This window comes from Ramularia collo-cygni, assembly GCF_900074925.1.
Source record: "Ramularia collo-cygni strain URUG2 genome assembly, contig: RCC_scaffold17, whole genome shotgun sequence".
Classification (NCBI taxonomy): Eukaryota; Fungi; Ascomycota; class Dothideomycetes; order Mycosphaerellales; family Mycosphaerellaceae; genus Ramularia; species Ramularia collo-cygni.
This window is the reverse complement of record NW_019716271.1, coordinates 421,874-448,939: the sequence shown is the minus strand read 5'-3', so window position 1 is coordinate 448,939 and position 27,066 is coordinate 421,874. Positions and strand designations below refer to the sequence as shown.

Genomic DNA, 27,066 nt, shown 5'->3' with positions numbered 1-27,066 from the left:
GTGGAACATGCACTGAACTCCTTTCGAGTCACTCGCATAGTCGACTTTGAGATGATGTGTTACTACATTTTGTGCTATACACGACGAAGTTCTAGACTAGTCATGCCGCATTGTCATACAATCATTAATAGTCGAGCCATCCTTGACACCTCGAACGTCTGTCGATCTACCGGTGTCGTTGGAAGCGGAGCGGTCAACGCAGCTTCTATGGCGACTTGTTCACAGGATGTGCCGACAGCGGTAGCGGCTTCTGCTGCTCCTCCACCCGCTGCTGTTGCGCATTGGTTTTGCCAGCCAGAGATCCAGAGCGACGTCCGGCCTGGGCTCTAAGAGATGTCGACGGCCCTCTCGCACCGGGACCTCGTGGAGCTAGGACCGGCTGGTGTGCCTGGTTCTTCCAAAGTAGTGGATTGGATGGTTGCCTCTTGTGAGATTGATCTGAGTTTGGCGCCTCATCACGCTCGTGGCCCGTGAACCATTTTCTTATGGAGCGGACGCTGAGACCAGTCAAAGACGCACGGCCATTAGGCGCTTCTATCCTGGGGGTACTCGGCGCTTGTGAATTAGTCCAACTCCAGCGGGTATCTGAACGGGCCAAATCCACGCTCGACTCTTTCTCGGAGGTAGGAGCGCCGGGGTGGAGCTGGCTCGTCGGACCAAGAGAACGTTGCTCTATCTGTGCGCTCGGCCTTGGGGGAGCAAGATGCGTGTGCCCTTTCGGATCTTGTGTTCCTTGCAAAGTCTCGACGGATCCCTTGGTGGAAAGATATCCGGCCTTTTCCAGGTCCAAAGCTCGATCTGCTTTGATGAGAGCAGCCGGTGGTGGGCCTGAGAAGCCACCAGGATGCGTAGCCGGTAAGTTAATGGCATTTGTAGGTGCGTTTTGCAGACCACAAATATGAGGAACATTCCCATGTAAGTCCGAGGTAGAGCGATTTACATTCTGCAGACCACATATGTGTGGCACATCCCCAGAATGCGAGGCAGGTAAGTGCATGGTAGCAGAGTTGGCATTTTGCAGACCGCATATGTGCGGGACSTTCCCAGATTGCGTAGCGGGCATGTGCATGGCAGAAGGATTTGCATTCTGCATACCACAGATGTGAGGGAGGCCTTCAGAATCTTGATCCTGTTCGTAATCCGGCAACAATCCAGTGATATCTTTTGACGCAGCTCGGGATCGAGTCATCTTGGAATACTTGCCGCTTTTGCGTAGTTTTCGGAAGATCAGGTAGAGTAAAAGGGCGAGGACGAGAGTGCCACCTGAGAGAACATCAGCAACCGACTCGTAGTTTTCGTTAGATTCTCCCGCAGCGAGCCTCGCTTTCGGCATTTGGAAAATTTGCGAAGAAGAACGAAGTACACACGGTTGCCGCGTTTGGCAGTGTACTTTCGAAGGTGATTGAACAAGGGGGTAGACATATCACTTACCGACAGCTGTGGCGGCGGCAATTACAGTAGTGTTGCTTCCATGGCCTGAATCCCGGTTACCAGAGTCCTGGCGACCATCACCATTATCGTGTCCTCGGTTGTTGGAGTCCTGGCGTCCGTTACCGTTGTCCTGTCCTCGATCATCCTGTCCTCGGCCGTCTTGTCCCCGATCATTCTGTCCTCGATTATCAGAGTCCTGGCGCCCGTCACCGTTATTCTGCCCTTGATTATCCTGGCCTTGATTATTGGAGTCCTGGCGTCCATCGCCATTGTCCTGGCCACGATTGTCCTGATCGCGGTTGTCCTGTCCTTGGTTATCTTGTCCTTGGTTGTCTTGTCCTTGGTTGTCTTGTCCTTGGTTGTTGTCCTGGCCCTGATTATTAGAGTCCTGGCGCCCGTCATCGTTGTTTTGTCCTTGGTTGTTAGGATCCTGCGTCTGAGATGGCGAACCTTGGTTGGAGTTCTGAGTGGGAGTCGAACCCTGGGATGAGAACGTGTTTCCTCCAGCACCTGACTGGCCGCCGGATTGGGGGGACCCAATGTTGGTCCAACTTGCAGTAGGACTTTGGCCGAAAGATGTGGCTGCTCCATTGTTCAATGTGGCGCCGCCTTGGCCATTCCAACCTCCGCCCGGAACGGTAGGGGACGGAGCGGACACAGCGTTTCCGAATCCGGGCTGGAAGTTTCCATTTTGCGGAGCCATGGGTGACTAAAGATCGCTCTACAGAAGCACACACCAGGCTCAGAGCAGACACAGGTTGTTAGCTTCCTCAACTCCAGAAGCTCCAGCGCTGCGCGATCATGAGGAGACAGCCGCCGCTGTACACCGGTGCTAAGTAGATACAAGCACGGGAAGGTCGTCGTGCGTCTTGGGAACGAAGAATTGGATGTCGAATGGGTTTCAGCAGTGGCGCGAGCTCGCTCGAGAGGCTGATAGCTCTATAAGGATGCAATCAGGCTACATGGTGATAGCAGCATCAACCCGGTATGCGCGAGTCACCAGATTCAATATGCTACCGCGGAGTATCGCCGATGTTGTCATACTGTGATACCACCGAAGCGATGAAGCTTCACACCCGCATCAGTGAAGCGATCGGTATGTGATAGCATGACCTACTCTTTGAAACGCCAGGCCAGCTCTTTCGAGCCCGGGGCGCCTGCTCTGAATGCTTATCGGAATTTGCGCACAGCACACCGCGTGCCTTGCAGTGGCATCTGAATCATGATCCCCACGGGTGACAAGGTTACGGCCACAGATCTCGGTGAACGCTGTCCAGGTACAAGGAATGCGTCCAATCCAGCTGCTCGGCCACATCCTTGCTGCCACAAGCAAGAGGGCTTTCCTGGCGGGAAAACAGCCACACTTTTCGTATGTTTCATGATCGCGCCAGGAGTCAGGAACACGCATCGTGCCTGCTACAGCGGGCATCGGGGCCCTAGGGCTAGATTTCGATGTGACGAATAGCCTCAGTGTCAGATGTCTTCAAGAGATGCAACCACTGCAATCACCGCAATGGTAGCAGTACCGAGATGAAACCTTGCTTCTCTGTATCTGTGAAGAAGACCCTCGCATCTCGAGATGGAGATCGGACAGTGAGATCGGCATGCAGCGAGCTTCGAGATTGCCGCACCGCGCTTGGTTTCGAATGCGTGGAGTCGTGGGCTCGGCGACTCAGGTACGACCATAAAGAGCCAGGGCTCGCGCCCGATGTGATGTGATGTGCTTTGAGAATTGAGTTGATCAGCATCATCGGCAAAGCATGTTTGTGAGAGAGAGAGAGCGAGAGGGACGCACTGGCAGCTGGTGACATTGGTGCACGGATGCATCGGGAAATAGAATGTCCGAAGTCCGGATCCACGGTGCCAAATGGCAGCGAGGGGAAAAGGTGCACTCGTTGGTCACGTCCTTTTCCATAGCCACAACCGCCCAGGGCTGGGCAGAGTCCTGCTCGTTTTAACCCAATGCTCTCACAACAGCGACAGCGATGACCGGTAAATCAGCCAAGAGCGGCAACATGCGCTGCGACGGAGATACTTTCACCCTGTGGAGAGGAGCATTCACCAAGGCGTGGCGCAGCCCGGGACCGACGGCAGCAGCTGTGGCAGACGTCAACTGCGAACCACAGAATCGCACCTGACCATTGCGCGGCGGGGTGGGCAGTGTGACGAGGCTGTGTACGGTAGGTCAGCTCTGGAAGACTTCTTTACAAAATTACCTCAATCACTTTCTCTTCYTCGTCACCATCCTCATCACCATCGTCGAGACATCCTTTATCGCCTTCGACCGTAAAAGAACTCCATCAACAACCGAAACACCGCCAGCACAACAACACAAAATGTCTGGCCCTTACGATCAGGGCTACGGCCAGAACAACCAGCAGTATGGTCAGCAAGGCTACGGCCAGCAAGGATATGGACAACAAGGATATGGACAACAAGGCTATGGACAGCAACCACAGTACGGCCAGCAACCTTATGATCAAGGCCAATACAACCAAAGTGGTGGATACGGCCAGCAGCAACAGTACGGCCAACAAGGCTATCAGCAACAAGGTTATGGCGCTCCGCCCGCACCAGACTATACACAAGGCCAGCAGCAACACGCAGCGTACCCACCTCAGAATGGCGGCTTCCAACATGGCCAGCAGCAGCCACAGTATGGACAGACTCAGCCCCACGACTATAGCCAGCCACCTCAGCACGGATACCCTCAACAATACGGACAAGGTTCAGCGGATCCTTCCAACCCCTATGGATACACAAAGGACCCGAGTGATCCCAACAACCCCCAAGAGGGTGAGCGTGGATTTATGGGCGCAGTGGCCGGCGGTATTGGCGGTGGTCTACTGGGCAAGCAAGCAGGTCACGGTATCATTGGGTAAGTCTATCTAAACTGTCGTGCGAAAGTTGAAAACTGACGGGATGTAGGGCGCTCGCTGGAGCCTTTTTGGGATCGAAAGGAGAGGATAAGTGGAAGGACAACAAGCACAAAAAGCATGGCCACAATGGTCGCTACTAGATCGATCTTGGAGAGCCGAGCCTAAACGCATTGATGATTTGGTTATGCTTCATTGGGCTGAAGAGGCTGGCGTTTGGAGACACTTATGACCTGATGTAGAATTGGAGATCAGAGCTTTTGCGGTTATTGGTAACACATGGTAATGGTATTATTATGACAGTCCACGTGCTACTTTGATGATGTCAATATGACGCAATTATCCTTCCCATTGAAGATTGAAGCCTGAATCGCGTGGTTCATATCGCAAGGTCGAGTATACCAWGCTTGGTGACAGTGTGTCAAGTGACCACATACAAGGTCTGCTTCTTGGAAACCCAGGTTCCTAGACAGTCTACATCCACAGCAAACCCTCCAGTGCACGTCATGCGCTGGACAGTGGACAGTATGCCGTAAGGTCAGACATGGGCATGACCGTTTCGTCGCAGATGTGTGTGTATGACCTCTTTCGAGCACCAACTRGCGATGATCATGTCCAGCTGTCGCTATGGGCGAGAGTCTCTCCCTTTCCGGATGTGACAGTAGTCAAGCGTCGAGCGGCTTCGAGAGCCTACTGGCATACCTTACTTGGCAAATGAAGACCGCGTCGATATCCGGTGTTGGGAAACGCATGGTCGGTATGGGCTGACGAACATGCGTTCCCCATCTCCTCTTATAATTGACATTGCAGATAGATCGTCCATCAGTCTTCCTTCTTCTTCTCCCCAATCTCCACCCCCAGTTCTTCGAGATATTCTCCCACAACCTGAATGATAATACCATGATCTTGCTCCTGCTTCAGTCCAGACACCACAATCACGCCCACGACACCCTCCACTCCTTGAACGCGAACCGGCCAGCCTCCACCATGAATCGCATAGTCGCCTGCCTTAGCTCCAAGGGAAAACTTGGAAGCAAATGCAAGCTCATCGCCTTTGTATTTGTTGTGCAGCAGCCATGTTGAAGTCCCAAATCGAAGAGTAGAGGCTCGCTTTCGCGACACCCAAACGTCATTGTCGGGGGTCGTGCCAGAGTGAGTCGCGGCGTGGAATAAACAGTGGTTACCGTTGGCGAGAGAGATGTCGATGATGGCTGGTTTTGAGAAGGCGAGCAACTTGGTGCGAAGTCTCGAGCCCAATAGCCACGCTGTCTCTGCGGTAAAGGTTGGAAATATGAGGGTTTTGTCAATCATGTCGATTTCCTCGACTTCTTTAGGAGGCATGGGAATGACTGGTTCGGTGGCCATGGTTGTTGGTAATCCGTTAGAGTTGAAAGGTCGTTGTGTGTTTGTCGAAGAGGCAGGTTGAGATTGAGATTGGAGAACAAGCACACAAGCGATTGCGTCTCGTGTCTCGTATTCTGCTCCCTCGGCATATAATGCTGCCCATATAGAGACCTACAGAGCACCGTATCCGTGTCGTCGTCGCCTGTTTCATTCAACGGTGAGTGGACTAATAAGAGAGTGGCATACTGTATTTTCGAAAGAACCTTGGTTAATGGTAAACTTCCAGCTCGAGATCGAGGTCTTCGTTGTTAGTACAGCTCCCTCACCCAACATACTAGAAATGACTCTAGAATCCGCCTGACGCCCTTTGCATGTTGCTCTCGACTGCATTGGCCGAGAAGCTTGCTAAGCTGTGATTTCCTATGCCGCGCATTCTACTCCGACGCATCGAGATGCTGTAACTATGGTGTAAGGTTCCCAGCGTCAGTTTTTCGTCTGAAGGTTCGTGGTAAAAGAACTGACCGCTCGATTGGTCCAATTTGCGTCAAAATTTGATTGGGTGAATCCGCATTGGTACCGAACCGAGTCGACCTCTCGTCTCGTCTGCTGCCACGTACCTTCCATTCAGAGCCCTACTTGCCTACATCGTCCCAAGGTGCCCGTCAGTTCAAAAAAGTCTTCCGCAGACATACTCCAAGCAGACGTCTTAGATTCAGCGAAGCATAAACCTTCAATTGAGATAGTCGGACATTGCGGCCTCCCGGGTTCTCACAACAGCCACGACTACAGCTGACCTCGCCCTTCTCCCTACTGATACTAACAGTTCCAGAATGTACGAACTTGGAAGCCTCCAGGCAACTAGCGCGATCTTTGTCTCGTCTTCTGGCGACAAGCGAACTCCGACAAACCGAAATGGGTTGGTTATTCAGCGTCTCATGTCCATCGTCGACGAGATGCTTCGAGTTATGCGGCCTGGTGTGCACCGCCCGACAGAGGTTCACCTGTTTCCGCAGGGAATCAATAGCCTGTCCACAGACAATCCCGCCTCTGACAACCGCCAGCTCCACYCCAACCTCTGCCTTGCCTGGCGCTGCTCCAGCTCCTCCCCTTCCATACTCCCGTGCGCCAATCGCCCCCCTGTCCCTTTCCCTGCGCGGAACCCGAACGCTGCTCAGGCACTACCGAGCTCAGACGGCTTGATCGGCATGATACTCGATGCATATCTTCGAAACAGCGATCATCACCCAGAGAACACAAGTCATCTTATAACTCTCGTCGAAGATTACGTCAATGGTTCGAGCGTAGTCTCTCATGCTTGAGCTGATGTACCCTTACCGCACTCTGACCCGAACTGCAATTAGTACAACCCAAGAATGGGCTCACTGCTCTACTCGGCCTTGCCATTGTAGAACGGACCGCAAAAAGCCGCCAAGTGTTGCTTCGTGGTTGAAGATGACAGCAAGGTGAAAGGTGTTCCCAGACCGACGCGAATAGCACGCGGTGATTACATAGGAAATCTTATGTTGCTCTCACATCAAAATTACCCAGCCCGGAAACATGGCAGCACTACTCACATCTAGAATTCTTTCTCCTTTGGACTGAACTTACTGCATGTACTTCAGATCCCTTCAGGCCAATTCCCAACCCGATGCGAGCGGCTGTAACGTTTTACGGGAGCTTCAAGGCAACCACTGCGGTGTCAAGATGGATACGGTACAGTATGCAGTCTCGGTGTCAAAACCTTGATTGACTGCTGGTGTTACCTCCCTCGGCATCATTGACGTCGTTATATGAAGAGCGATGTGGACACGCAGGACCCCTCAATAAAGAGAGAATATGTGAGACATTGCGCTCCAACTGATTGAACACAATCAGTCACAGCTGGTCTCCGTTTGTGTCAATCTGGTCTCTCTGTGAGAGTCGAGTTGAGGTGCACATAAACTTGCTTCCAATGCCCCAACAGTTATACATGTACCTGCCAAGGGCATCATGTGTGCTCATCAAGATGTACACGATACCCTTGTACGTGTGACTGCTGTGAACTTATCGTTCCTGGTAAGTTCTTCAATGCACCTTCACACACCTCGTCTTGACGCCCCTGCTCCTGCTCCTACTACCGCTTCGCTCCCGYTCCTGCTCCTGCTCTATGCTCTTGTTGAATCATCTCCCACTTCCCTTGCCCAACACTCCTCCAACATCACAACATCACAACACCACAACAGCATCAGCAGCATCAGCAGCATCAGCACCAACTACCGACGACAGCATCAGCGCAAGTCACCAAATTATTCAACATGGCTGCCAACGTGGCTGCCAATGAAAGCCCTCCTCTCCAGCCCGTCGTCGCTGTAGCCCAAGAGCCGAAGGAGCAGAGCGACCGCGTCGACAATGACGAAATTAGCAACACTACTGCTGCTCGGCCATCAATCGGCCAGTGGATCAAGATGCACTGGCTGGACGTTTTGACCTTGGTGTGTCATCGACAAGAACAACATCCACATCTCATGAAGATGAACATGCTCTGACGTGACAGGTTCTCACAGGCTCTGACGGGCGCCCTCGGACTGGGTGTTTACTTCCTTCGCCCCCTTCCATCGCGTTCCTTTCCCATCTACAATCTCGACGGCAACATTGCGGATCTGGACAACGCCTATCCGATTCGCAAAGAAATCGTTCCAATCTGGGCCGCTGCACTGCTTGCTGYGCTCGTTCCCATGACCGTATTCGCCTTCATGCAGATGCGCGTCAGGAGCTTCTGGGACTTCAACAATGCCATCTTCGGTTTGCTCTACGCTTTGGTGTCTGCCGCCGTGTTTCAGGTCTTCATCAAGTGGCTCATTGGAGGTCTGCGCCCGCATTTCTTGGAAGTCTGTGACCCGGATCCAAGCATGATGGAGTCGAACGGTACGTCTCCTCAACGCAATACAGCACGATGTAGACGACTCCTCTGACATGAAACCTAGGCTGGGGTCCCGTCATGTACGACCGCAAGGTGTGCAGGGGCGATGATCGCGCAGTCAACGATGCTCTCGAGTCCTTTCCCTCTGGTCATTCTTCGGCAGCGTTTGCAGGATTCGGTTTGCTCGTCACCTCACGAATGGCCTCCAGATCAACCCTGCTGACTGATGAGTGTAGTCTTCCTCTACCTCTACCTGAACGCCAAGCTCAAGGTCTTCTCTGATTATCGTCCAAGTTATTGGAAGATGGTCGTGCTTTACATGCCCATCCTCGGCGCAGTACTCATCGGAGGTGCTCTCACGATTGACAAATTCCACCGTACGTGTCCTGTTCGAAGCGAAGGTGCATTCCATTGCTGACATGCCTCACAGACTGGTGGGACATCGTTGCTGGGGCCATTATTGGCACCATGATGGCGTTTTCTGCTTACCGCATGCAATACGCAAGCATCTGGAACTACAACTTCAACCACGTTCCACTCCATCCCCAAACATCCAACCCAGGCATCTTCACTCATGATCATGTCTGGACTCGGAGGGCTGGATGGGCCCTCGGGCCCGCAGCGCGCCCCAACTCTAACGTCGCTGTGGCCAACGATGCCAATATGGCATAATGTAACGGCTCGAGAATGGACGGGGATGCGTTTGAGGAGGAACAGATTTGAATCTTTACGGAATACCGCACCGACAGACGGCTGAATCATTTCGCCGTGGTTGTCGACTATGATTATCAATCGTGTACCAAGTAAATACGGGCTGTATAACCATGAATCAACAATCGTTTGCTGGCAGACCTACCTACCGTATAATGTGATCGGCTCCATCACGACMATGAACGTCATGTACAACCCGTCTGCGGATCGTCCGAGGAGCGTTCACTGCATCAATGTCTTGAGAACTTGACTTTGTGGCCGTGTTATCGTTCAAGATGGGCAGTTGGCAGGCAGAGTGATGATTACACGATCGTTTGGTCTGCTGTATCGACCGAGATGACGATCGTTGGCCCGGACGAGGCAACCTGCAACAAGTCGTTCGTATTCCAAGAGCCCCCATGGATGTAAAAAGGAGCAGAAAGAATAGATAGGGGACAGCGCCGTTGGTACCCCACCGAACGATTTGGCCGTACTCGCTGTAGAGCGGTGATCCATGCATCTAGAAGCCGACATGTGGTCAGAAGAGTCACGTTGGAACGCATCATCGTCCCGTACAGCTTCTTCGCGCGTCGGAGTATACTGCGCATTCCGAGGATCCCGGTAAAAACAAATACTCCCGTAAAATTTCTTCGCGTATCGGAGTCTACTGCGCTTCCCGGATACCCATCCTTGTAAGACCACAATCACCGCTCCGGTGGCCTTTACTGAGTGAAGCTTCCCCCAGAGACTCCATATCGAAGGCGCTGTATCTCATCACGGGTGGAGCCAAAATGAAGCATGATTCCCAGGGGTATTCCAGCCACGTTGGAGCGATTTGAAGGACTTAGGTTTGAGCTCCTCGCCCTTCTGCTGGCAGAGACATAGCAATGAGGATCTTGAGCGATTTATCAAGCGGGGGCCAGACCGTTTCCGATAGCAGGTTCGCCGTCAACGAGTAAAGAGCCAAGGCGTTGTAGAAATCGTCGAAATGATGAGCTGAAACGTCATATACGGAGCTTTGTTGAGTACTTATTGTGGCACTGCATATCATTCTTGATCCAGACCGTTCTATCCGTCGTAGAGCCATGGTGATGGGGTTTTGGTATATATCTCCAGACCTCTCGTTATGTGCAGAAGCTTGATGTGTAGTGGGTCGTTGAGGCTCTTGGCCGAAATGGAGCCAATCTTTGCGGTATATTTAAGCACGGCGTGGCAATGCAACTCAACTCAGCCACGGTTTGAGGCTTTGACCTACCTACCTATCACGGAGCCGGTCAGAATCCCCGTGCTAGGAAATATCCTTGGCAGCTTCATCCGTACATCCGAAGACAAATCGATTTCGAAACACGTCAGAGACTGTAATGAGTCCTTCCACCTCCCATCCTCCTTCTCTTCCACCCACCTTCCACCCCCCTCTCTGCATCGGATTCCATCCAACCTTGGACGTGAGCGCTGACCTGGACCATGTACACATATCAACAACAACACACAACTGGTACGATGCCGAGCCCGTGGCTTTGAATTCCTCATGCAGGTGTGAAGATTGCGACGACGGTCGGTGTGGATGCCTGGTCAGATCGACGTCCACCCAGCCGCAGTCTACTCATCTACAACCAACAACATCATGCACCTGGCTCCTATACTCATGAGAGTCGATCTGGATTCTTTCTGTGCTTGAGCAGTGTTGCTGCGGTCCACTGCAACGGCGCTGTCTTGAGCCGTCATCGATTGGCGTCCGTCGCATCCCGAGGACATCCAAAGCTTGAAACGCAAACTCCTATCTGGGACTGGAACTACCTTTGTCACTTGGAATTCGGTCCCGGATTGTCATGAACTCTATTATGACGATGCAGGACGAATAGCTGACGTCCCGAGTTCGCATCAACTCTCACCGCCGCTCTCAAGCAGCGGACTCGGAGGTGGGCATCTTTGCCACAACGATGGCGCCTAAGCATATGTACAAGTCGGCGAAAGACTGTTCCTTGCTATATCCCAACCAACCTGTCACGATGACGGACGAGCTGGCCATCTGGATCGATCCTACTCAGAACGGGGACGCTGCGGGACGACACGATCTTTTCAAGTTTTTTTTTCAATAGCTAATCATGGTAATTTCTGAAGATGCCAAAAAGAAAAGAGAAACAAATCCACATGACACGCCATTGGATGCCACCGAATACTCCGTCCCCGTCCGCCGCCGGCAACTCCCCTCGCCGCGCTTCTTGAAGAAAGTGAGCAAACTCCCCAAGGATCGTGGACTCGTTATTCCTCGCTGATGAGGAGGCTCTATCTCAGGCACCTATGCCCCATTCCTCACTAAAGGTGTCGTCTCAACATCTGTTGCTTCGCATCGCAGGGTATCTGTCGTAATCATTCAAACTACTGGAACTCATCATTATGTCCATCTTCCTGGATGGCATCGAGGCTCGGATCAAAGGCAAATTCTTGCCCGCACAGCTGGAGCGCTGCAGCTTGCTGCTCGAAATCTCCATGCTTGGAGTCTGACCGAGCGTGCTGGGATGGTTGCATTGCCATGTTTGGATGGAGTCCCCCCGAGAACGCATGTGCGCACGGCTGAGACGTTCCCATCGACATATTCGGCATGGCCATGCTTCCTAGGAGTGGCAACTGCATAGCTGGCATGTTCGGAAATCCTTGAAAGGCTTGCATCGCTTGCAAATCTCGCGCCATCAACGGTGGATTGCCCACATGACCTCGGGCTGCTTGCTGGGCCTGGTCTGCATTGTACTGGTGGATGTCGGTGCACCCGCAGCCGTCATGAGCAAGTGCTTTCGTGCGCAGATCACTGTATTGATCTCTGAGATGCCGCACCATGTTCTTCAGCCGCGTGTTCTCTTCTACTGCCGTCCTGGCTGTGCTCTCCAGGACCTCGGTACTGTCCTTCTTCTTTCTACGACATTTCGCAGCCGCTTGTCGGTTCTTTTCGCGATACTCTTGCTTGCCAGCTCCACGAGACTTGTCTTCTTCTTCTTCATCATCTTCCCTACGGCCGGCTGAGCTCTTCCTCCCCTTTCGAAGCAAATCCCTAGCCTGCTTGGTTTGCGAGTGGCGGTGATTGGCAGCATTACGGGCCCTTTCAGATTTGGCGTTGGATTGTGCTATTCGCTGCTGCTGGGCGTCGTCTGATTTTATCGACGAGGATCGGGACTGCGAGGTGACTGGTGTTACTTGACCGAAACGAGTCGAGACGCCATTGGCCCCCCCTTGCGCCTGCGACGCGGAATTATCTGATTGTCGCCACACGGGTGTAATTGCCGAGGGCTCTCCGTGCCCATGGTGGAACGGGAAGCCTCGCGACGGCAGTGTTTGTTGGGGTAGGTCCTGCTGGGATTCGTTGCTGGACATGCCCATGTGGTCTCTGCATGAAGTAGGTCAGTCATTGTGGGTGGCCCGACGAGCAGTGAGCACGGAACATACGCCCAAGCCATAGATGCAGATCTCTCAGGATGGCCGCTCTGGACGCCATTGCTGCCGTCATACGGTGCTTCCATTTCACGCTGAAAATTGTCCATGGCGCTGCTGTCGTCGAACATGTAGCCGGCGTTTGGTTCAAATGCTGTGTCGTCAAAGTCTGGCACGAGACCAGGGTAGAATGAAGCTGTCATGGTGAAGACGTTGATGCTGTTCTATTGGTGGCAGGCGTGTGCTGAGATCGAATACTAAGGTGGAGTTTGCGACCGCCCACACGCAATGCGCTTCGAGACCTAAAAGCCTCTGGGGAGCGCTGCAAGCGCTCGTGCTGGGCGTAGTGAGTGTGGTGCTGGAGCAATGCCTTTGATATTCACTGTTTTTTGAGGTGGCGAAACCACAGGAGGAAGCTCCGGCGGGGATGGAGAAGGCGGGATCAACAAGAGTTCGTTGCGACAATCCGACGTTCGTGGGCTCTGGAAAAAGCGCCTGTATAACAACGTCCGTTCTGGTTGAGCGTGATTGTTGGACGATGGAAGACTGATGATTGTACGTGGACGTGGTGGTGCTGTTTCGCCCGTGCTGGAGGTATGATCTGCGCCGGAACTGAGTGGGTCGCGTTTATTCAGCAGATCGCTTGGACTTGCTTCGCGTTGCGTCAAGGTACGCTCAACTATCAACTATCAACTACCTAGGTATGGTACAGTAAACGCCGAAGACGACTGAATGCAACAATTCCTCGCGATTTGGATATGCTTTGAATATATTCCGAAAGAACAACGCCCGTACTCCTACAGTGCTTCCCACCGTCGAGTTGTTTGCGATCGAGAAAACCACGCGCCACACTCCTAGATGCCTTCAGTTCCGAACTTTGCCACTGCCACTACCCCTCACGGCATCAGCTCCGTCTCCCGTCTCGTGGCTTTCCAGGTTGGACATCCCAGGCGGTTCCTTCGTTTGTGATGTTTCGTGTTGTGGCGGCCTCGACAGTCTGCCACTATCAGTCCGACTTTCGGGCTGTTCTCGCAGTCAATGGACTAGTGGCCATAGTCGATCATCGCCATTCACTAATCATTTCTTTGCAAAGCCCATCGCCTTTTCGTCGGTGTGGAGCCCACCCAGGTCTTTGACGTGAGTCTGGCAGGGGGTTGAACCAGTTATCGATATATCTCCTACTCCGGTCTTCGTGCACTGCGTCATCTACCATCATCTGCAAGCTCATGGTGCATGCAGGTGGGTCTGCCTTGTGATTATTCTCTCCAGGCGGAGTGTAGCAAAGAAGTTCAGCAAAGACCACAGATGCACTGCAGATACTCACTCCCTCGAGATCTTTTTGTCGAAGATGGTCAAGGCGCTCACAATCGCAGGCAGAACAAGTRCTGCGTCCTTCAGAGTTTTTCATCAACACATGTCCCAGTCGTTCGAAGCGCATTCCAACAGCTTCTCATTCCGATGCGGAGGGCACACCTTTGGACAATGTCCAACCCAGATCGGCGTCAAGAGTTGCTTCTTTTCGGGTGAAGTTATCCGTTGTTAGGGAGGACTCCCACGTGGAACGGAGGCAGCTCCGTCGCCGCGCGGAATTCCCCTTCGGGATCCGCCGAGATCCAGGCCATGTAACAGCACAGCACACCAAAACGAGCATCGTCTCCAATTTCCATGAGCGCGGTCGCGGAGTGGGAGGCATTTGGACGCACGCACGCGCTGCCGATGTCGTCACCTGGCGTCACGACTCAAAGTCCTTGTTATGGCCGCGTATGGCGTGCGGAATGGATATGCGCGTCGCCATGGCGCGCACGACTCTGCCTTGGACGTGCCGTCCAAGGACGAAGTGGCTCGTTTGAGGATGCGTGAGCTCGAGGAAGAAAACAGCCTGTTGCTGGAGAAGGCAACTTCTTCGAGTGAGTAGAAGCGCCGCTGTGCGACAGAATGCGCCATAGCCGTCCAGCAGTCCCTTGCCTCTGATATGCTGACCGAGGGTATAGCTGAGCGTTTCATTGATTATGAGAATCACATACGCGTCCTTCAGGAGCAAGTCAAGTCGCAAGAGCAGCGCCTCAATGCAAATCGCACCCCCGAACCGCTACCAGAGCAGGCATCCTTATCGCGGTTAGGCACTTTTATGCGCAAAGGATCACTTGCCCCTCCGAGTGGAAATATGGCCTCTCCATCAGCTCGCGAGCAGGAGCTGGAATTAGCTCTGATCAAGGAACAGAAGGCGCGCGCTGAGGCGGAAGCGAGGGCACAGCAGGTAAATGTAGAAGTTGAGGAGCTTAGCGCAACTCTCTTTCAAGAGGCGAACGACATGGTTGCGAATGAGCGGAGAGAAAACGCAGCACTGAGGGCCCAGATTAAAGAATTGCAGGGCGCTGGCGGACCGGTGGCCGAAGTGCTCAGCAATGAAAACGAGAGGCTGAAGCAGAAGTTGCAGATCTTGGAGCAGCGAGATGCTGAAAGAAACAAGCGCCTCGAGAGATTGGAGGCTGCTCAGAGACGAATCGACCGGGTCCGCACGATGCTACTACCACGCTGAGGAGAACAGCAGTTCAGGAGAACACTGGTCGARGTGTATCACTTTTCGGGTGTAAAGTGCGGCATGCCCACAGCGTGGACCGAATGTGCTTATTCCCTCCAGCAACTATTGTGCATGGCACAATCGTGGAAACTGGACGCAATACGCCGAAGGAAAGTGCCATTCCATGCTTCCAGGGCCACGCCTAGGCATGGTCATGACCGCGGATGACTTCTGGCACTGGCACTGAATGCAAAATATATCAAATGCAACCCAACTCAGGGCTCGTGGTCGACTTATTATTCCTTGGAATCTAGGCAGAAAATTCAGACCTGCAATGTCAACACGACGAGATAACTCATGATTCATGTCAGCACGGAAACCAGCGGGCCAAATTGAAAACGAGGCACTGTGCTTTCAACGACCCACCAACGACAATATCTCACGACTGTTCCTTCTATCATGAAGCACCGCTTGGGATCTCGCAACTCGATTCTCTACTTCTAGACTCTTTCTTGCATGGCTGAGGCGAATCTCGAGTCGACAAAGCGCTCTATGAATTTCGTGAGCGCCAATCTCCATGCGGCATCCTTTATGAGGAGTACAAGAAACACGTCTCGATGCGGCGGTTTCTTTGACCATGGCATTCAGCAAGTYAAGACCGCAACAGCCTGTCGAGGCCTTAAACAAGACAAACACTTTCAGACATTACTGTGCCAGTCAGATCCGACTTTGGCAAGCCAAAATACACTGCTAGATTGTGGGTAGCCCTCGCTGTCTTTCCGTCATCATGGATCAATCGGGGTATGATCAATTTGGGTACGGCCAAGATCCGTCTCAATATGGTCAGTACGCACCAGACCAGTCCCTGTATGACCAGACTGGTACGTCTCCAAACACCTCCTCGATTCAATCTCACAGGCGGGCGTGTTGTATCTGTCAAGTAACATCGGCTAATCCAGACTCTTCCTGTCAGGCGAGTTCAATGCGCCGCCATCAGACCTGTATGGCTTCAATTCCGGGTTTGTTGCGCCCTCGAGCACAAGAAACTCTCAAACAAACATGCCGTTGCTGCCACAACCACCCGACTTGCAAATTCAAGCCCAAGTGGACGCTGAAGGAAACTGGTATTACCCGAGTGCAGATCTCGACAATCGCGACCTACGTATTCAATGTGAGGCTTTCAGAGCCGGCGCTGCATCGCGCTCTGGCGTAACTCAGCCTTTCAATACCCCTCGAGCCTCGATGCCTAGAGCAACACCCAAAGCACCGCAGAGGATGAGACCACAACCCGTCTCCACACGAGTTTCTTCCGGACGAGTGTCTAAGCCGATTAAGAAGACTGCAACCGGTAGGAAGAAGAAGACATCTGTTGCGCAAGTATGTGTTTGTAATGCGTCCGTATTCACTCCGAAGCGTCCTCCAAATGCATTCATGTTGTACCGAACAAAGCACCAGCCACAWCTGGTTAAAATGATCGAAAACGACCCTTCATTACGCAAAACGAACAAGAATGGCGTGGAGGCGTCGATGCAGGCGACCGTCTCTTCAATTGCAAGTCAATGGTGGAACGAGGCCAAGAATACAGGAGAGGACAGACAATACTGGGACCTTGCCGAGGCGGAGAAGGCAGCGCATGCTGCGAGATATCCCAACTACAAATATCAGTCCGGGAAAAAGTACCAGCTAAACTGGGGCGATGAATCGTGTACTTGTGGTGCCTACCAGGCCAACGAGGCCAAGAGGAGAGATCGAGAAGCTGGCAGGGACGCTGGATTGTACGACACCGAATACGGTGATGAAGAGGAATTTGAGGAGGATCCTCCATACCACCTTTCCGCCAGACCTCGCGAATCGCAGACGCGTCCCAGCTCACGGACCTCGCTGGTGGAGCCGCCGAGCAACCGTAGAGCAAATGCTTTCATAACAAACACTGCTCCTAACACTGGGTACCCCGCTGGCTTCGATAACTCTGTGTTTCCGCCCGAGAGCTACGGTGGTGATTTCAACAACGCTGTCTACGGTAGCGGGTTCGACAATAACTTACTTCCTTACGGCTCGACTTTGGCGGACACCAATGCTGAACCTCAACCAAGTCAACCGCCGCAACGCCGTGCCAGCGTCTCTTCTTCGGAAGCACGGCGTCGGCGAGCTTCCGCGGCCGCGCCAAACACCATATTCCCAATCGGCTCCGAGGGAGTAGACTACTCCGAGGATGACTTTCGTTATTTGCTTGGAGGATTCCAAGACACCGGAACTGGTGATTACGATTTCGTGACGGGCCAGGTCGACAATACCGCCAACGAGCTGCAAACTCAGAATCAAAACACGCGCGCGAGAGGAGCTGGTAGACGCTCATTCGATAGTTTGTTTGACATGGATGTGGACGAAATTACTACTCGAAGACGTAGCAGCTCGGAACGTAGACGGTCTTCGAGAATCGGTCCGTCATCGCCTGCAAACCCTGGTGGAATAAGGAGGAGTTCTCGACGTTCTCCAGGATGAATTCCGAAGCGAGTAGAAGCATATGTAGAATTGAATAAACGCATTGAAAAGTACCAAACATAGGTACCTTGACCTTTCCGATTCACACGTGATGATCAACCCGTTTGGTCCCCGAAAAGCAAAAATCCCGGCACTTCCCGCTGTTCCTGGTCTCCCGTCAGCGTCACGCTATTAGCCGCGTCACGCTTCATCCGCCTCTGTTTCATTCGCATGGCACTGTTCATGGCTTGTGCTATTTGCGTTTGTATTGTAGAAAGAAATTGAGTATCATCCTCTCATTAACTACTCACTGTCCACTCATTGTCAACTTGAACACGGATCAGCGCCTCAAACTTTTACTCGACACGCCTCCTTGATTCTCCTCAAACGCTGGACGTCGGACATCACCAAACACCACCTGCAAGGCAGCACCGAGTGGCGTGCCTCCTCACAGCGAGCCTTGCTAGTCCTTTACCGGGGAAGCCCCTTCTACAGCATTCCCATCGTTGACCGGAGTCCCACTTCACATCGTTCAGAAATGGCCGCCAACGCATACTACACGCCGTACAACCCACCGAATACCTAMCCGGGAGCCACTCAGTACCAAGGATACTCAGCCAACCACGACCCGCCGGCTCCCATACCTCCCACATCGCCCTTTGACGATCAATACGCACATCAATTACCACCTCCCGCGACACCATCGACGAACGGCAGGTCACATCACGATACAGATCCATTCGCGGATCAGAACGCCATTCCTCTGAGGAACAAGTACGATCCACATCAGACAACAACACCCGTCTTGTCACAAGACCACGAGGATGACTTCATAAGAGATGCAGACCCTCGGCGACAGAAGCGAGAACATGGACATGGCAAGAAAGACGGCTGGTTTTCCGGAAAGATCACATGGTGCGTGTTCGTCTTGAGCTTTGTCCAGCTGGTCGTTTTCATTGCAGAGATAGCCAGGAACGGTGAGTTGGCCGCAGAACATCGCTACGTAAACCCTCTTCTGACAGTCGACAGGCGTGCTCACGAAGTCTCCCATCCAAATTCATCCGTCTTTCAATCCCATGATCGGGCCCTCTCCATATGTGCTCATAAACATGGGTGCGCGATATCAGCCCTGTATGCATGCCATGCCTAGTATCCAGGGCAGCCCCGTTCCGATCTCGTGGCCATGCCCGAATGCCACCTCTACCACCGGCGACAGCGTTTCTTGCCAATTATCGAATCTTTGCGGATTTGATTCTAAACTGAACCCAGTCGCAGGCGGCAGTGTCGACGGTGGACCAGCTCCTGATCAGTGGTGGCGCTTCATCGTGCCCATCTTCTTGCACGCGGGAATAATTCACATCGGATTCAATCTGCTACTCCAATTGACGCTCGGCCGTGATGTCGAAAAGCTCATCGGCAGTGTACGGTTTGCGATTCTCTATTTCGCTGCAGGCATATTCGGCTTTGTGCTGGGTGGCAATTTTGCCGCCAACGGAATAGCATCCACAGGTTGTTCTGGTAGCTTGTTTGGGATCTTAGCCATCACCCTCCTTGACCTGCTCTACACTTGGAAGGAACGGCCAAGTCCGATGAAGGACCTCATGTTCATCATCCTCGATGTTCTAATAGCTTTCGTACTTGGACTCTTGCCTGGATTGGACAATTTCTCTCATATCGGAGGATTCTTTATGGGACTTGTCCTTGGAATTTGCCTGTTGCGTTCGCCCAACACAATCGCGCGACGCCAGTCCATGATTGATCCCGTGGTATACTCGCACATTGCTCGACAGGATGAAAGGAATGCAAGTTTCAAGAGCTTCGCAAAGCATCCTCTAGGATTCTTCAAAGACCGGCGCGGAGCCTGGTGGGGATGGCTGCTCTTACGCGCCGCAGCTCTCTTGACTGTGCTCATTGCGTTTATCCTCTTACTCAAGAATTTTTACGTTTGGAAGCATGGGTGTTCCTGGTGCAAGTAYCTGTCTTGCCTGAAAGTCAAAGTTGGAGGGCAAGATTGGTGCTCCATTGGGAATCTGGATTTCACTCCTACGACGACCAATACGACGACCAATACGACGTCAAAGCGAGACGTCTTTGAGCTTTCGAGAGCTGCGTTTGAAATGGTCCAGCCACTTTGATTCGGTATGGGATCATGAACCAACACAAGCATTAGCATTGCAAAGGTCGATTGCTTGCGACCTGGTTTGAATTGTCACACTTAGCGAGGCAAAATGGGTTTACGGAATCTTGCATATCCAGGGGAGCGAGAAGCCGTGCGCGGCCGGAAATGGGCAAAGAGTTTATAATGTGAAATACGAGCCTGAATGATCCAAACGGGCTTCAATTCATGCATTTKTTCCCAGTGATTTGTTCAGAACACGTAACTGCTGGAGTGCAGTGAGTCTCGTTTCCGTAGAGCATCAGCTATCCAAACCAAGGGATCAGTGCCATTGTCGAGTACTCGAACATCGCACCTCTAACGTGTGATGATTCCGAGGAATCGCATCTTACATATCCCCATCTGATCGCAAAATTAGATCTACCATCATCATCAAAAGACAATCAAAATCGAGATAAAAGAGAATACCGACATTCATTCGATCCCGAGGTTCTGAATCGGCCCGCTGCTGAGATCTAACAGCTTTTAGACTTCCCAACTTTGCGACAACTAAACATCAACAACGCAAATTGTGACAATATGGTTTTGGAGGTTATTTACGTTGTGCGACATGGAGTGAGTATCATGCCTGTCCTCTCAACGCTCCTCGACAGCCTCAAACCCGGATGGGCAGGCGGCGCGGCGTGCATGTGAGAGGTTGGTAGACTTGCCGGATTTGGCAGTAACGGGACACGCGGGAGACGACCGCGCCAGATTAGGAGAAAGAAGAAGAGTTTCGACCGTGTCTACATGGCAGAGCTTGCGCGCACAGCACTATGACCGAAAGATCCAGCCTCACTGCCACATACTAACTAACGTCGTCATCAACAGTATCGCTCCAACTGGAACGTCGACCCCTCGACTGGCCACTACAACTCCAACATCCCATCGCCTACCGGTATCGTAGCTGATCCAGCGCTTGCTAGCTATGGTGTTGCCCAAGCCAGGCAACTCGGCACCCACCTCCTCTCACTTTCCCCTCCCGTCGACAAGATCTACAGTTCGCCGTTCTACCGCTGCATCCAAACTCTGCAACCCTTCACGACTGCTCGTCATGAGCAGAACGCGGGTTCTGGCACTATCAACGTCGAGCCTGGAGTTGGCGAATTCTACGGTCTGGCACGCTTCGATCATCCATCCCCTGCCCCGATTGAGGAACTGAGGAACCACTTTCCGCATCTGGAGAAGGATGCTACTCCTTACATCATCCCATCGACCAAGGTGAGATCACCTAAAGACATAGCTTGTGTCGATCGCTACTGCCGCTACATGCCTTGTGAAATCCTCACTAACATTCCCAAGGGCGAGTCGATCCCACAGCTTCACGACCGTGTTGCATACTGTCTGGAACATGTCATCGAAGCAGCTGACCAGGATCCCAACGGTCCCAAGGCCATTCTCATTTGTACACACGCAGCGGCTATGATCGCCAWCGGCCGTGTACTGGTGGGTCGCATGCCGGAGGACGACACCGCCGAGGACTTCAACTGCTTCACAGCCAGCTTCAGCAAATTCGTGCGGAGGAAGAATGGTGTGAAGAGTTCTTTTGCTGAAGTCAAGGGAACTTGGGATCCTGAGGTCGCCGAGAAGGTCCCTGATGTGGGATGGCGAGGTGGCGCGGGTGTTGGTGGCGGATGGGAATGCGAGATCAATGGAGACTGCTCGTTCCTCGACAATGGACCGGAGAGAGGCTGGTAAGTTCACAATCTCCTTACACATCATCTGCGAGTTTCCCCCATCTGCCCACATTTGATTGCTTCTTGTGTGTTTTGAATTCACTTACCAGTACATTTTCTTTCCACAGGACGTTTGCATTGGAATTGGCACAGGCGGGCAAGGTTACAGGAGGTGCAGTCTAGCGGCCCAACGAACCTGCACCTCATCTTTTCAGACTACTACAACAAGCTGTGCAAAACGCTCACGTACATTGTACACAGGCATTTCACTGGAGATGAATCGTTCCTGGACGATCCGAATGGATACGACTACGACCCAGCGAATTATGCAGCGGAGTCTAAGGCGGCGGGTGGCAATGGTGGGAATGCAAGCAGAACAAAAGACTCACGTCTATGATGGGAAAAGGCATGGGGGAAGGTTTGAAGAATCCACACTCAGTAGGATTTGAGTGCTGGCTAGATGCAATTTCGTCAAAGCGTCGAATTACCGCTCCATAGGTCTCATTCGTTTGATTGAACTGCCGAAGATAGAAGCAGCTACAGACTTGCTCGAGCAAACTTTTCATCTCATCGCTCGTCACGTCGATTTGCATTCTCCATATCGCTGCTTCATGAGCGACCCTGCCTTGCACAAACCAGTGCGTAGTGAAAACTCCGACTTGAAACCAATCTAGGCAGAGGTGATGGCCTTCTGGGTGATCTGGGCGCGCTGGCGGGAGTTCAAGTGAGGCTTGCGGGCGACGGTCTCGGCGGACTTCTGGACAACCTCCTCGCCTTCGGTAAGGATCAACTCGATGTGGCATGGGTTGGACATGTATGGGTTGATCTGAATTGAAAATTAGTGGGAGTTTTAGCGGGTTGCGCTGGAAATGCATACTCTACCGTGGGCACGGTATGTTCGGCGGCGCTGCTYAGGTGCCTGGTTGACCTGAATGTGCTTGACAATCAGGTTGCTGGTGTCCAGACCCTTGGTGTCGGCGTTGGCCTCGGCGTTCTTGAGGAGCGATGAGAGGAACTCAGCCGACTTGACGGGCCAGCGGGCCTTGCTCACACCGAACTGCTTGCCTGTGGGCAAAATTTCTCAGTATATGTATCCTCCTATGCATCCTCGCACATGGCTGGCCTCATCTTCAACGATGGGCTGCGTACATACCTTGGGCAGTACGGCCAGTGCTCCCGGCATATCTCCGCATGGGAACGGCTTCGCTCTTCTCCTGGACATTCTTGAGGTAGGTGAGGGCGCGCTGGAGCTTCCATCCGTTGATGGCCTGAGCTGTTTCGCGGGTATTCTTGAACGACACCCTAAGGTAGCTGCCACGGGCGCGCGCGCTCTTTGCGGACTCGATCTCGGTTGCGGCGTAGCGGACCATGTTGGCGGATGTTGTTGCTGTAAAAAGCGTGTTGAGCGCAAACGTGAAGTTCTACAAATTCGAAAGCTTGGCATGTGGGCGCCTTGCCCAATCGAGACAGCGGGCCGCCGAAATTGAAGATTGCCGCCTCTCCTTGTAGTGAGTCGACCACAACGCTCTCGAACAGGTGGCTATAAGCTCAAAAAGCAGCAGCCTCTCAGAGAGCTAGGTGGGAATGGTTAGAAATGCCTTCTGTCCATTCTGTCGTTGATGCAGAAAATACAACAAGGCTTTTGCATGGTAGGGCGGCAACCTTCAATTTCACGGGCCCTTGGACGGATCGGGACGGGAAGCTAGCTGCAGAACTGAGGAAATTCTTCCCTTGCAAAGTACGATCCATCGATTGAGCTCGTAGCCACAACCACATTTCTCCTCGATAAATATTTCAATCATGCCTTTCACACCAAGAGGAGGCGACAGAGGTGGACGTGGTGGTGGATTTGGAGGACGCGGAGGCCGCGGAGGTGGTGATCGTGGAGGTCGCGGCGGAGGCAGAGGTACGCCGCAAATTTTGAGCTCCCGATAAATGCGGAATCGCACTGACAACCCCAAGGCGGCTTCGGCGATCGTGGTGGACGTGGCGGAGGTCGCGGAGCTCCTCGTGGCCGCGGTGGTGACCGTGGCGGACGTGGAGGCCGTGGAGGACGCGGCGGTGCCGCTGGCGCAAAGGTACGGAACGCCCACGATTTTCTGCGGTGAAGGCGAATGCAAGAATAGGCAGGCATTCTAACGTATTTCACAGGGTGGCGCAAAGGTCATCGTCGAGCCCCACAGACATGCCGGTGTCTTCGTCGCCCGCGGCAAGGAGGATCTTCTGGTCACCAAGAACTTGACACCCGGCGAGGCCGTCTATGGCGAGAAGCGCATTTCCATCGATACCCCATCTGCCGTCTCTGGTGCCGCAACTGGTGCCAACAGCGATGCACCTGCTGCCACAAAGACCGAGTACCGTGTATGGAACCCTTTCCGTTCCAAGTTGGCAGCTGGTATTCTTGGTGGCATGGACGATATTCACATGAAGCCCGGAAGCAAAGTCTTGTACCTTGGAGCTGCCTCTGGAACGTCCGTATCCCACGTTGCTGATATCGTTGGCCCAACTGGAACCGTCTTCGCCGTCGAATTCTCCCACCGCTCTGGTCGCGATCTCATCAACATGGCTACTCACCGCACGAACGTTATCCCAATCATCGAGGACGCCCGTCACCCGCTCAAGTACCGTATGCTCGTCAGCATGGTCGACTGCATCTTCGCCGATGTTGCTCAGCCCGATCAGGCCCGTATCGTTGGATTGAACGCACATCAGTTCCTCAAGGTCGGAGGTGGTGTCGTCGTTTCCATCAAGGCAAACTGTATCGACAGTACAGCAGCACCAGAGGCCGTTTTCGCACGCGAGGTCGTCAAGCTCAGAGAGGAGCGCATCAAGCCCAAGGAGCAGCTTACTCTCGAGCCTTTCGAGAGAGACCACGCCATGGTTGTGGGTGTCTACCAACGATCGGGTTGAAAAAGCTGGACATCGAAATTTGGAACGATGCATTGCAAGAGCACGGCCGTAATCGAAAAGTGATGGCGATGCGATGTGACAAGACCTCGGGGTTTGGCGTTTTGCGGCGCAAAAGGAGCAATCAATGAATGGGTCCGCAGTGAATGTTCGGACTAGGGTTTGTTTTGTTTAGACTGTCACGATTGTGCAGCGAATCTACGTTTCTCAACATACGATATATGTGGATGACCCATTGAAGACCGCCAATCTCACATTCCATCGAGCATGAAGGTTGACACGCAAGTCACTACCAGTCTTGAGCTAACTCCTCGCATGTATTGCTTTGTACTCATCGGGGAGAACTGCTCAGGGAATGACTGTGCTGTCCAGAAGTCGACCCATCGCATAGGTAAGAGCCAAACGAACTTTTTTGACACACTGGGTTAGTTTAGGATTCAGAGTACTACACCAAAGATCAACAGCTTCATTACATCACGAGAGAAACGGGTTCAATAAAGGTCGGGCTGCATGCAGGAGATATACCGCGCTCTTAGGAGCGATCTTGAGAGAAGAGAGACTTGATCGATGGTAGTATTCTGGTGCTTTCTTTAACTACAGGAGCCTCAAGGGCACTACTTACCAAAGCTATGAGCGCTCGTGCTGCGGGAATGTCCCTGCGAATTACAAGGAACAACCGAGCCATCGATGGCTTCGATCTTTGCAACAATGGCAGCAACGTTTGGGCCACAGCAAGTTCGCGAGAGTCGCTTTGCTCGTTTTGCTTCCCGAGAGCTGGMAGCGCTCTGAAGAAACTCGCTCGGGATGGCCAGCGCAGCTGACATGGTGTTGGGTCGATCGGCAAGCAAGTTGTTCTCGTCTACCTCTTGAATCTCGTCCAGAATCGATCTTGCCAGACCATGACTTGAATCTGAGCGCACATCGTTCGTTCGCTCAATTTGCTGATAAGTCTGCGCCCAGGCATGTGCAGCCTTCTCTTCCGCTACTTCCGACTCTGTGAGCTCGACAGGTGCAGCTGAAGGTGAGGCCAGCTGCAGGTTAGCTGCTTCGAGGAGCATAGTGGACCTGGAAATCGCAAGGTCAATGGGGGTGAGGGTGTCGTATTCGTCATCAATGTCTTCGCCTACGACGGTGCATGGCTTCGCAAGCTGCTTGAGCGCCTCTTCAATCAACGAGGAGGAGTTTGTTATTGCCACGTCAAGGCGTGAGTCAAGGTCGCGCTCCTCTTGCGTGCCTACAGGAGGTGACTGTGAAAGGGACATGTTGGAAAGAGTGTGGTGCTATGTATGAGAGCGCTTCCGGAGCTGCTTCTCGAAGTTTCTTGCGTGTGATAAGGGAATAGATGAAGATGTATACTTTGAAAGTCGGACGGCGATATGGGAAATAGCAGAAGAAGAATATCAAGCTATCAATGGCATGCCATCGAATCTATATTGGTCCTTGTTGAAATGCTTCTTTGGTACCCACGAAAGAAGAAGACAAAGAGGGGAGATGACTTTTAACAGAACAAAGCTCACATATCATCGTACAAAGGACGGAAAGGTAACGAACTGCGAGAACAGTGCGAGTTGCGAGGCTTTAGGAAGATGAACCAGGAATGGCGAAAATGGAGATTTTGGGGTTCCTCGCGCGCAGCCTCGATCTCTGCGCTTGAGAACAGGCGATGACGGTCCAAAAGCATGACAAGCCTTGTAAAGAGCTACTATACGAGTCCTGGAATGGCTGTTGTACTTTCAGTTGCTGGCTGTAGAATGGGCGACGTCTCTGATCTCGGTGCTTGATGGGAAGGCGGCAACCCCTGAAGGGAAAGCGATTTGGCGCCGAGACTTCATCGCGCTAGACGCATACCAATTCAAACTCGAAACCTCCTATCATGTCCACCTCCCACATCATCACCATGGTCGAAGGAAAGATCAAGGGGAAGGATCTCCAATTCGATAAAAACCTTCCACCGTTTCTACAGAGGCTGCATGCACAGAAGGGCGGTTTCGGAGATGCTGACCGCCATGAGCGTGCCATAGCGCGTCCGAAAAAGGCCAAAGATGAGGAAGACGACGATGGCCCGACGATGATTGACGAGACCGGGGAGACTTTGACCAAGGATGAGTATAAAAAACTCACTAGAGCCTCACCGACTGCTGCGGAAGAGAGCAACAACGTTGCTACTTCGGCATCCGAAACACGTCCTGGCAACGAGGAGCCGCCTGCCGCAAAACTAGATGCCAAGGTCACTAACGGCGCCACGTCCAAGAAGCGAAAGGCAGCAAAGATCGTTGGCGAGTCCGAGGAGCCCGAGGCTCAGGATGCAGCCAGCGTCGCTAAATCTGCTAAGAAGCCAAAGAAGAAAGCGAAAGCGGTCAAACTCGCCTTTGATGATACCGAAGAGGGCACGTGAAGATCCTTCTTTCCCGAGTCAACTTTGGACGCATCCCTTGCGATCAAGCTCTCRACGAGACAAATCGTATTCACAGACATGTCGGCAAAGTCCACGATACCCCAGGTATTCGAACGGCACCCACGGCCATGAGAGTATGCAAGCATACTACTGAGCAACGTCTTCTCTGGTAAGTTCAGCAGTCTGTTTATCCATCACGCCGCGACACAACATGATGATACTCAAATATTGGAGCTGTCTGTACTTCCATTCCATGGAGATTGAGGAG

At 52.7% G+C, this 27,066-nt stretch overlaps 13 protein-coding genes; 8 read left to right on the top strand and 5 right to left on the bottom strand.

Annotated features, from left to right (window-relative positions):
- Positions 1 to 205: 205 nt before the first annotated feature.
- Positions 206 to 2,134, bottom strand: RCC_09347 (uncharacterized protein; the record flags this gene model as incomplete). XM_023774589.1 has 2 exons in its annotated part: positions 206 to 1,263; positions 1,432 to 2,134. 2 exons carry the CDS (start codon positions 2,132 to 2,134, stop codon positions 206 to 208), a joined length of 1,761 nt encoding a protein of 586 aa, XP_023630357.1.
- A 1,633-nt stretch (positions 2,135 to 3,767) lies between these two features.
- Positions 3,768 to 4,450, top strand: RCC_09346 (uncharacterized protein; the record flags this gene model as incomplete). XM_023774588.1 has 2 exons in its annotated part: positions 3,768 to 4,309; positions 4,360 to 4,450. 2 exons carry the CDS (start codon positions 3,768 to 3,770, stop codon positions 4,448 to 4,450), a joined length of 633 nt encoding a protein of 210 aa, XP_023630356.1.
- Positions 4,451 to 5,129: 679 nt separating this feature from the next.
- On the bottom strand, positions 5,130 to 5,672 carry RCC_09345 (related to DUF967 domain protein; the record flags this gene model as incomplete). Its single annotated transcript, XM_023774587.1, has 1 exon — positions 5,130 to 5,672. The coding sequence occupies one exon, from the start codon at positions 5,670 to 5,672 to the stop codon at positions 5,130 to 5,132; it is 543 nt and encodes a 180-aa protein (XP_023630355.1).
- A 2,273-nt stretch (positions 5,673 to 7,945) lies between these two features.
- RCC_09344 (related to diacylglycerol pyrophosphate phosphatase DPP1) lies at positions 7,946 to 9,222 on the top strand (the record flags this gene model as incomplete). XM_023774586.1 has 5 exons in its annotated part: positions 7,946 to 8,122; positions 8,195 to 8,555; positions 8,615 to 8,728; positions 8,787 to 8,927; positions 8,981 to 9,222. The coding sequence occupies 5 exons, from the start codon at positions 7,946 to 7,948 to the stop codon at positions 9,220 to 9,222; spliced, it is 1,035 nt and encodes a 344-aa protein (XP_023630354.1).
- Positions 9,223 to 11,619: 2,397 nt separating this feature from the next.
- RCC_09343 (uncharacterized protein) lies at positions 11,620 to 12,866 on the bottom strand (the record flags this gene model as incomplete). XM_023774585.1 has 2 exons in its annotated part: positions 11,620 to 12,619; positions 12,679 to 12,866. 2 exons carry the CDS (start codon positions 12,864 to 12,866, stop codon positions 11,620 to 11,622), a joined length of 1,188 nt encoding a protein of 395 aa, XP_023630353.1.
- A 1,550-nt stretch (positions 12,867 to 14,416) lies between these two features.
- On the top strand, positions 14,417 to 15,202 carry RCC_09342 (uncharacterized protein; the record flags this gene model as incomplete). XM_023774584.1 has 2 exons in its annotated part: positions 14,417 to 14,570; positions 14,655 to 15,202. The coding sequence occupies 2 exons, from the start codon at positions 14,417 to 14,419 to the stop codon at positions 15,200 to 15,202; spliced, it is 702 nt and encodes a 233-aa protein (XP_023630352.1).
- Positions 15,203 to 15,971: 769 nt separating this feature from the next.
- On the top strand, positions 15,972 to 17,686 carry RCC_09341 (uncharacterized protein; the record flags this gene model as incomplete). XM_023774583.1 has 2 exons in its annotated part: positions 15,972 to 16,065; positions 16,158 to 17,686. 2 exons carry the CDS (start codon positions 15,972 to 15,974, stop codon positions 17,684 to 17,686), a joined length of 1,623 nt encoding a protein of 540 aa, XP_023630351.1.
- A 517-nt stretch (positions 17,687 to 18,203) lies between these two features.
- RCC_09340 (related to membrane protein) lies at positions 18,204 to 19,800 on the top strand (the record flags this gene model as incomplete). XM_023774582.1 has 2 exons in its annotated part: positions 18,204 to 18,642; positions 18,695 to 19,800. The coding sequence occupies 2 exons, from the start codon at positions 18,204 to 18,206 to the stop codon at positions 19,798 to 19,800; spliced, it is 1,545 nt and encodes a 514-aa protein (XP_023630350.1).
- A 560-nt stretch (positions 19,801 to 20,360) lies between these two features.
- Positions 20,361 to 21,893, top strand: RCC_09339 (related to transcription initiation factor; the record flags this gene model as incomplete). XM_023774581.1 has 3 exons in its annotated part: positions 20,361 to 20,396; positions 20,652 to 21,514; positions 21,650 to 21,893. 3 exons carry the CDS (start codon positions 20,361 to 20,363, stop codon positions 21,891 to 21,893), a joined length of 1,143 nt encoding a protein of 380 aa, XP_023630349.1.
- A 273-nt stretch (positions 21,894 to 22,166) lies between these two features.
- On the bottom strand, positions 22,167 to 22,866 carry RCC_09338 (probable ribosomal protein L17.e.A (cytosolic); the record flags this gene model as incomplete). XM_023774580.1 has 3 exons in its annotated part: positions 22,167 to 22,322; positions 22,374 to 22,561; positions 22,650 to 22,866. The coding sequence occupies 3 exons, from the start codon at positions 22,864 to 22,866 to the stop codon at positions 22,167 to 22,169; spliced, it is 561 nt and encodes a 186-aa protein (XP_023630348.1).
- A 430-nt stretch (positions 22,867 to 23,296) lies between these two features.
- On the top strand, positions 23,297 to 24,406 carry RCC_09337 (related to rRNA 2'-O-methyltransferase fibrillarin; the record flags this gene model as incomplete). XM_023774579.1 has 3 exons in its annotated part: positions 23,297 to 23,402; positions 23,459 to 23,574; positions 23,648 to 24,406. The coding sequence occupies 3 exons, from the start codon at positions 23,297 to 23,299 to the stop codon at positions 24,404 to 24,406; spliced, it is 981 nt and encodes a 326-aa protein (XP_023630347.1).
- Positions 24,407 to 25,017: 611 nt separating this feature from the next.
- Positions 25,018 to 25,665, bottom strand: RCC_09336 (uncharacterized protein; the record flags this gene model as incomplete). Its single annotated transcript, XM_023774578.1, has 1 exon — positions 25,018 to 25,665. The coding sequence occupies one exon, from the start codon at positions 25,663 to 25,665 to the stop codon at positions 25,018 to 25,020; it is 648 nt and encodes a 215-aa protein (XP_023630346.1).
- A 611-nt stretch (positions 25,666 to 26,276) lies between these two features.
- On the top strand, positions 26,277 to 26,798 carry RCC_09335 (uncharacterized protein; the record flags this gene model as incomplete). The annotated part of the gene is made up of 1 exon (XM_023774577.1): positions 26,277 to 26,798. The coding sequence occupies one exon, from the start codon at positions 26,277 to 26,279 to the stop codon at positions 26,796 to 26,798; it is 522 nt and encodes a 173-aa protein (XP_023630345.1).
- Between the last annotated feature and the right edge of the window lie 268 nt (positions 26,799 to 27,066).